Source organism: Salvia splendens, chromosome 5, assembly GCF_004379255.2.
Source record: "Salvia splendens isolate huo1 chromosome 5, SspV2, whole genome shotgun sequence".
Taxonomy (NCBI): domain Eukaryota; kingdom Viridiplantae; phylum Streptophyta; class Magnoliopsida; order Lamiales; family Lamiaceae; genus Salvia; species Salvia splendens.
Genome location: NC_056036.1, coordinates 10,620,926 through 10,628,994, shown reverse-complemented (window position 1 = coordinate 10,628,994; position 8,069 = coordinate 10,620,926). Strand labels below are relative to the sequence as shown.

The following is an 8,069-nucleotide window of genomic DNA, read 5'->3' as shown; positions in this document are numbered from 1 at the left end:
TTATATCAACCTAGTGTATTACAAATATCAACAATATGACATGAGAATATCAACACAAGTACAAGGAAATATCAACATAATTTTATTGATATTTTACCTACATTATATTGAGATTTTGCATACACTATATTGCGATTTTTTTTGCATTTGTCGATCAAATCTGTTTATCAACATGTATGAAAATTGAAATATAATTTATCAAATTTCATCACCCGAACATTGTCGGAACATATGCAATTGAGATCTCGTTGGAATCCTTATAAAATTATCTTTATTTTGATATATCTTTTGCGAAAAAATAATTTAAATCGAGCGAATTACGTAAATTTAAAGTTTTAAGATGATTTTGATGAGAGAAAATTGACATTAATACCCTTTAAGTTTATTTAATAATTTTTTAAATTAAAATATAATTTATGTGACATTATTTCAACCACTAGATATGTTAATCTAATCGCTAAAATTTGATCTTAATTTGTGATTGATAATTAGTTAGCAATTGATCATTCATTCCCACGTGCGTATATATATTAAAAGTGGATCAACTTAGCCAAGTATACACTGTAAATATCAGAAATGGATTAAGTGCGTAAGTATAACATAAGTTCTGGAATACATTAGAAAATTCAAAATTATGTTGCCTATAAGATTCTGATCTCGAATCATAAATTCAGTTGGCCAAAGTGATGAACTCATGGTAAATGATAAATGTTCTTTGTTAAAATTTTAATTATTCCAGATTTTATGCTATAATCATGATCTTTGTCTATTATTCATATATAAATGTTTCAGAAGTTATAGGTTTGAATGTTTTTAACTTTTAGATCATTTATGTTCCTCATTATGATTGATGTAATTGTGGGGAGTTACTGGTGGTATTGACTAACGTTTGAAACCGAGATAAAACTGAACAATGTGATCGCTCGAGATATATACATATGTGCATTGAGGTGACCACGGTTTCCGGTTCCGGCAGTTAACCGCCGAATCGGAACCATCGGTTCCGGTTCCGAACCGGAACCGTGACAATTTTTACGAACCGGAACCGTCGTATTTGGAACCGCGGGCCGGTTCCGGTTCAAGATTTTACAAACCGAAACCGTCACAGAACTGCCGGTTCCGGACGGTTTCGAACCGTCGGTTAACCGGCGATTTCACGGTTCCGGCAAGGTATCCGAGGCATCAGCCGTTGGCAGCTTTTTCTGGCGGTTTTTTGACCAGAACCGGCAAAAACCGGCGGTTAACCGTGAAACCGGCGGTTTCGGCCAATTTTCAAATTTTTTTTTTAATTCTGATTTTGAATTCAAATTGATTCATTTTCCCCCATTTTTGAGATCTTCGGCGATCGGATCTACTAGCTTTTCGAATTGAGTGTCGCCTTTGGGTGGTGGCGCCGCCCACAGCCTCTTGCATTTTCTCTTATCACTTCCTACACTGGACATAGCTAAGATTGAGCAAATAAAAGAATGATTGTGAAGAGAATGGTGGTTTGAAAAAGTGAAGAATGTGAGTGTAGTTCAGAATCGGCTGAATTTAAGTAATGAAACGACTATATTTATGGTGAGAGAGATGAGAGGGGAATCGGTAATGTACCTTTTTAAAATGACCGTTGATAAAAAAATCAATTGAACCTGCGGTTATAACCGGAACCGGTGGTTTGGATTTGACTATTTGATTTGGATTTATGAGACAAGACAACACTGGTAAAACGTAAAAGCAACCTTACGTATCTATTCTTGGGAACTGATCGGCTATCGAGAGTTTCCGATACTCTCGATAATGGCTAAGGAGATTTTCGCCGTTCCCGCTTCCACCGTCGCCGTTTAGCAAGCTTTTAGTGTCGGCGGTTGTGTCCTAGACGACAAAAGGAGCAATCTCTCCGCCAAAAACATGGAAGTCACTATGTTACTTGATGATTGGGCAAAGGCGGACATGAGAGAATAGAGCCGGATTTCGACTTCCGTGTAGAGAGTGATGGTGAAGACTTTTCCACCTATGACGAGGTCGAAAGTGAGGGCGCTCAACAATATCAATGACGGGGGGGTGAATGGCGAGCACGGCCGACCAAAAAGGTAAGCAAGGTAAGAGAACTACGTGGGCTTTGATTCCTCAATAAAATTGTGAATACGTAGGCAACTCAACTTAAATTTGAAAAGTTTAACTTTGAAAGTTTAAGTTTAGCTCAAGCCTTTTTCAATTTTTTTCCTTTTCCCCCCATTTCATGTTTTTTTATTTATGTTCCGACGACAATTGTAAATTATATCACATTGTTGTATACTTGTATATGTATTGTAAATTGTAATGTATCGTTGTTCGTTACAACTCAAGTTCAATAAAATTGATATGATTTTCACCTTATTCGTTTTATTTCAATTTAAATTATCCATTGTCTTGTTCCAATTTATTGTATAAGTCCGAATTTCAAATTACATAGAAAAAAAAAACCGCCAAAACTGCCAAAATTGAACCGGAACAATGAGAACCGTCCGAAAACCGGCGGTTCGGAAACGGAACCGGAACCGTGAAATAGCCTCACGGTTTGGTTCCGATTCCGCCTTTCTCAAAACCGGAAGCGCCGATTTACGAACCGTGGGCACCTCTATATGTGCACATGTGTGGGGTCATATCTAATTCATTTGTTATAGTGGTCCTAAAAGATTAAGCTAGTCTCGAACCAAGCTCAAGTCCACGACCTGGTACAAAGATCACCCAAAGACCAATTGTCAAGTTCCAAGTTCACGGCACAAAGCACAATGTAAAGTGGTTGGTGGCTGCGCGCGCCTGTGTGTTTTATTAATGTTAGTCACTTGTACACATAATAAATACTCCCTCCATCCATGAAAGTTTGTCTCATTTTTCTATTTTCGTCTATCTCATAAAATTTCTCTCATTTCACTTTTTACCATTTTTTGTAGTGGACCTCATATTCCACTAACTCATTTCTACTCGCATTTTATTATAAAACTAGTATATAAAAACAGGACCCACATTCCACTAACTTTTTCAACTCACTTTTCATTACACTTCTTAAAACCCGTGTCGGGTCAAAGTGAGACAATATTTGGGGGGCGGAGGGAGTATAAAGTCTTTTAAACATTTGATTAATGCAAGACTCATTTATCGATGTCATCAATTAATCTCACAACTCTATAAACTCCATATTCATGCAAAAATCTTTTATTCATGATTTCTCACTCATCTAGAATTGATTTAAAGAAAATAAATACTACCTCTGTCCTCAAAATTTTGTCAACATCTAACCGACACGAGTTTTAAAAAATACAACAAAAAGTGAATTGAAAAAATTAGTAGAATGTAGGTCCTCTTTTATATATTCTCTCCGTTCAAAAGTAGTTGAGTCGTATTCCTTTTTGGGTAGAAACTTTATCATCTCTCATACTTTATTCTCTGTTCATCTCTTTTACTTTATTCTCTTACTTTACTATCTCCACTTTAATCTATAACACACCAATTTCTTAATTCTCGAGCCCAAAAGATATGCCCCAACTAACTTGGGACGGAGGATATTAGTTCTTTAATAAAATGTGAGTTAAAATGAGTTAATGGAATGTAGAGTCCACTACCTAAAATGGTAAAAGTGAAGATGATAAATTTTGTGCGACGGAAGAAAATGGAAGTAAGTGGCAAATTTTTAGGTACGGGGAGAGTACATCACGAGCATCTACTCGAACTTAGATTAATCATATACTCGCTCAGACCCACTCTAAGTGACACATTTTCCTTTTTTTTTGGATGTCACACTCTAAATGACACATTTCTAAAAATAGTTTCTAAATGACACACACTCTCTTTAATTTTTCCTCTCTCTTATTTTATTTTTTCTATTTAACTCACAAAATAATACTAAATAAAATTTCATGTAAAAAAAATGTTTCAATTAGAGTAGGACAGATGGAGTATTATTTAATTTCACAAAATTTCACAAAATTATATTAAATGTCAAATTGCGTTGTTTGGGCCCGTTTCCTACAATATTTTTGTATATTAAAATATTATTGGGTTCTTGTATATAAAACGTGGGAGTTTTCAGTTATCACCATCAGAAACTTTAATGTATACCAACCAACATCAACATGCCTCAGTATGATACAAGTTGTGGTTTAAAAACGAAAACGTAATCAAACTTTTTATATCATCAACTAAATTAAACAATATTATTAAAAATAATTTGAGTTCTAGTATGATACAGGCAGCACACCGTCAGGCTTGCTACACCCACTCCAAGGTCTAATTATGTAGTAATGTTTATCGAGTCTATTATTGAGTTTTGAAACTTCTACTCCAAATCTTATAAACAGAGTCAAATTGTACATATATGATATGATCATATGAGTGTAATTATAGAGTCTTAACTTGATTAACGCCCCGGCCCCCCGGATATACAACCCTCAAATTATTTCTCTAAACCCACCACTTAGCAGCCAGCTGTGTTACGACATGCTTAATTTACTTCATCTCGGGACTTCTATTTACGTAACATTTTTTTTATTAGTATGTTGAATGATTGTTACGTACAATTAAGAAACATAAATCTTGTTTCAGGGTTTCTAAATATTACTACTAATTTTCTATACTGGTTAGATATATTTATCAGAAATACGTAGATCAAATTACCAGCTGCTAGCTAGGTCAAATTGAAGATGAAAACACATTTCAGTATATCTAGTGTCTGACAGTGTGTATGGAGAGAAATCAAAATCATCAATTCATAAACCTACCACGACTTTAATACGCAATATGCTCTACTCTCCATTTCTCCACTAATAAATAAGCTACAATCTTGTGCGTAGAAAAACCATCCCAAGCAATGGCTTCCCTATACCTTCATTGCACTGCCCCTCCCTCTTCCAAACTCCGCCCCTCTCTCCACCCGCTCCTCTCCAAGCCCGCCCCTTTCATCTCCCACGCCAGGCGTAGCCACCGCCACCCCCTCCGCGCCTCCTCCTCCGACTCCGACTCCCCCAACCGCCGCAACGTCCTCCTCGGCCTGGGCGGCCTCTACGGCGCCACCAGCCTGATCTCCACTGACTCGGCCTCGGCCAACCCTGTCCAAGCTCCCGAGCTGGACAAATGTGGCGCCGCTACCAATCTCAACAACCAGCAGATCCTCGACGTCAACTGCTGCCCACCGGTCACGGGCGACATCATCGACTACAAGCTCCCGACCTTCTACAAACTCCGCACCCGCCAATCCGCTCACCGCCTCAACCCCACCGACGTCTTCAAGTACAACCTCGCCATCCAGCGTATGAAGGAACTCCCGGAAGACGACCCCCGCAGCTTCATGCAGCAGGCCTTCATCCACTGCGCTTACTGCAACGGCGCCTACAACCAACCCGGCCAGGGCGAGCTTGACATCCAAGTCCACAACTCATGGCTCTTCTTCCCCTTCCACAGATGGTACGTACTGCTTCCTGGTTTCAGTTCTCTCTTTAATGAAATACTACTACTTATTTAATTTTTGTTTCAATTGCCAACAGGTACCTCTACTTCTACGAGAGAATCCTCGGGAAGCTCATCGACGATCCCACCTTCGCCCTCCCCTTCTGGAACTGGGACAACCCGAAAGGCATGACCATCCCGCCCATTTTCCTGGACCCCAAGGCAGCCATCTACGACGCCAAGCGAAACCCTGACAACCTCAAGGCGGTCGTGGACCTTGGCCGGACCGGGAACAAAGACCCCATGCAGTTAGTCACCAACAACCTCACGGTCATGTACACGGAGATGGTCCGTGGAAATGCTGACGTGTACGACTTCATGGGGAAGCCCTACCGCGAAGGCACCCCGGTCAACCCTGGACCGGGGTCTTCTGAGAGGGGCTCCCACACAGCCCTCCACGTATTTGTGGGGGACCCTAGGGAGCCCAGCGGGGAGGACATGGGGAACTTCTACTCGGCGGGGCGGGACCCACTCTTCTACTGCCACCACGCCAACGTTGACCGGATGTGGACTCTATGGAAGGACGTCCTCCCTAAAGACAAGGTCCCGACCAAGGACATCACCGATCCTGACTACCTGAACGCGTCCTTCCTGTTCTACGACGAGAACGCGCAGCTGGTGCGCGTGTACGTGAGGGACAGCCTCGACACGAGGAAGATGGGATACGACCTGCAGAGGATCGACCTGCCCTGGCTGGACTACCGGCCGCCGGTCCAGACGGCCCTGGCGAGGATCAAGAGGACGACGAGCTTCTTCCCGAAGGTGTTCTCAGTGTTCCCTCTGAATCTGACGAAGGTGGTGAGGTTCGAGGTGCAGAAGGCGAAGAAGGGGAAGGCGGACGAACTGCTGGTGCTGGAGGACATCACGGTGGACACGACCAAGTTCCTCAAGTTCGACGTGTTCGTGAACGACGAGGATGACAACCCGCTGGAGCTGGACAAGGCGGCGTACGCGGGGACGTACGCACAGGTGCCGCACAAGGCGCCGAAGAAGACGTCGACGACGTCGATCAGGCTGAGGCTGACGGACTTGTATGAGGACATGGACATCGGCGACGATGATAGCATCGTTGTGACTATTGTGCCGAGGCACAGCGGGCCTGGGGTCACTATTGGTGGCATCAAGATCATTGAGAATCCAAACAAGGCTTGATTCCTAATAAATAGGAGTACTACTCCATGGTATGGTATTGTAGAATAAGAGACCTGATCGATTTGTTTCGCTATCGGGTTTGCGTTTGATTTCAATTTCTATCGTAATTGCCTGGTTTCATTTGGCTGCTTTGTATCTTAATTATAAATTCAACTTATCAAATAATCTATTAAACCACCCAATCATATCATGTTTATTACTTTTGGGGAATGATTTTACTTCATGAAATTGATAGACGATCCATCCTTGAAAAATACTTAGAAATTTTTTAGACGATACATGTTTTAACCACAATTGGCAAAGTAAGAGAGATTGAAATAAAATGGACAAAGTAAGAGAGACAAAGAAAAAAAGGTACCGGAAGTAGTAGTGTTGGTAGGTTGTGGGGTTCATGTCCTAAAATAGAAAATTTTAATTTCTATTTTTAAGGGACAGATGATGGAGTACATTTTTTAGCAATTAGAAAAAAAAATACATGAAGATTCAACATACTATTTGCAATTTAATAAGAGAGTGTTTAGTCCATAGATAATTGGATTCTAACAATTCTGATACCCGGACAATTTTATTAGCACTATTAGTCTATGGACATACTATGATATAATCACGTTGATGGGACTTTTTACCTTTTTAGGTATTTTTTGAACTGAGGGAAAAATTGTATAGCTATTGACTATATAAACATTAATAAAGTAGTACTATGTGTTATTTAAACTGTACTGGAAATAATATACTTTATCGGGTATCTTTTTTTGTGATTTTGGTTTCAATCAATTTTCATTATACTAGTATTTGTTTCCTTAATTTTTTCTTTTTTATTTTTCATATTATTCTTCTTATAAAATACTCCATCGTTCCATAGTAGTTGATGCGTTTCTTTTCGGCATGCAATATAAGAAATATTGTGTTAAGTGAGTTAAGTAATGAAAGAATAAAGTATGAAATGAAAAAAGGTAGAGAGATGAAGAGAGATAAAAGTAAGAGAGCATAGAGTAAATGAGAAGAAATGTGTTGACTTTTACTAAAAAGAGAAATGACTCCATTATTATGGAACATACAAAAATGACAAAATAACTCCACTACTATGCAATGTAGGGAGTATTGAATTTAAAATCATAAAATATCAACGGTGACTAAATCAAAATACATGATTTCGTTATTATTTTTTTTATATATACAATGAATTAAGATCATAAATAAAGGAGCGATTATTGCATTAAATCCTAAATACTTTGATTTGTACCAAAAATGTCTTGAACTTTAAACATATCAATAAAATATTAAAAAAATAATTATATCATGTTGAGAATAATATGATAATAAAATTAGTTATATAAAAGTATTTATTAAAACAATTAAAATCTATACATCAAAAATAAAAGGGCGTGATTTAATTAGTTGTCAATTCAGCTCTACATTGGTGATCTTTTTACTTCATAGTATAAAAGTATGCC

The 8,069-nt window shown here is 38.9% G+C and overlaps 1 protein-coding gene across 1 annotated transcript; it reads left to right on the top strand.

The window, feature by feature from the left end:
• The first annotated feature begins 4,808 nt into the window (after positions 1–4,808).
• LOC121803209 (polyphenol oxidase I, chloroplastic-like) lies at positions 4,809–6,797 on the top strand. The gene is made up of 2 exons (XM_042202906.1): positions 4,809–5,421; positions 5,502–6,797. Exons 1-2 carry the CDS (start codon positions 4,829–4,831, stop codon positions 6,613–6,615), a joined length of 1,707 nt encoding a protein of 568 aa, XP_042058840.1. The 5' UTR covers positions 4,809–4,828; the 3' UTR covers positions 6,616–6,797.
• Positions 6,798–8,069: the final 1,272 nt, after the last annotated feature.

Coding starts and splice junctions, on each gene's coding strand:
- LOC121803209 (XM_042202906.1), top strand. CDS start 4,829: ATGGCTTCCCTATACCTTCATTGCACTGCCCCTCCCTCTTCCAAACTC. Junction 5,422..5,501: donor TTCTTCCCCTTCCACAGATG/GTACGTACTGCT, acceptor AATTGCCAACAG/GTACCTCTACTTCTACGAGA.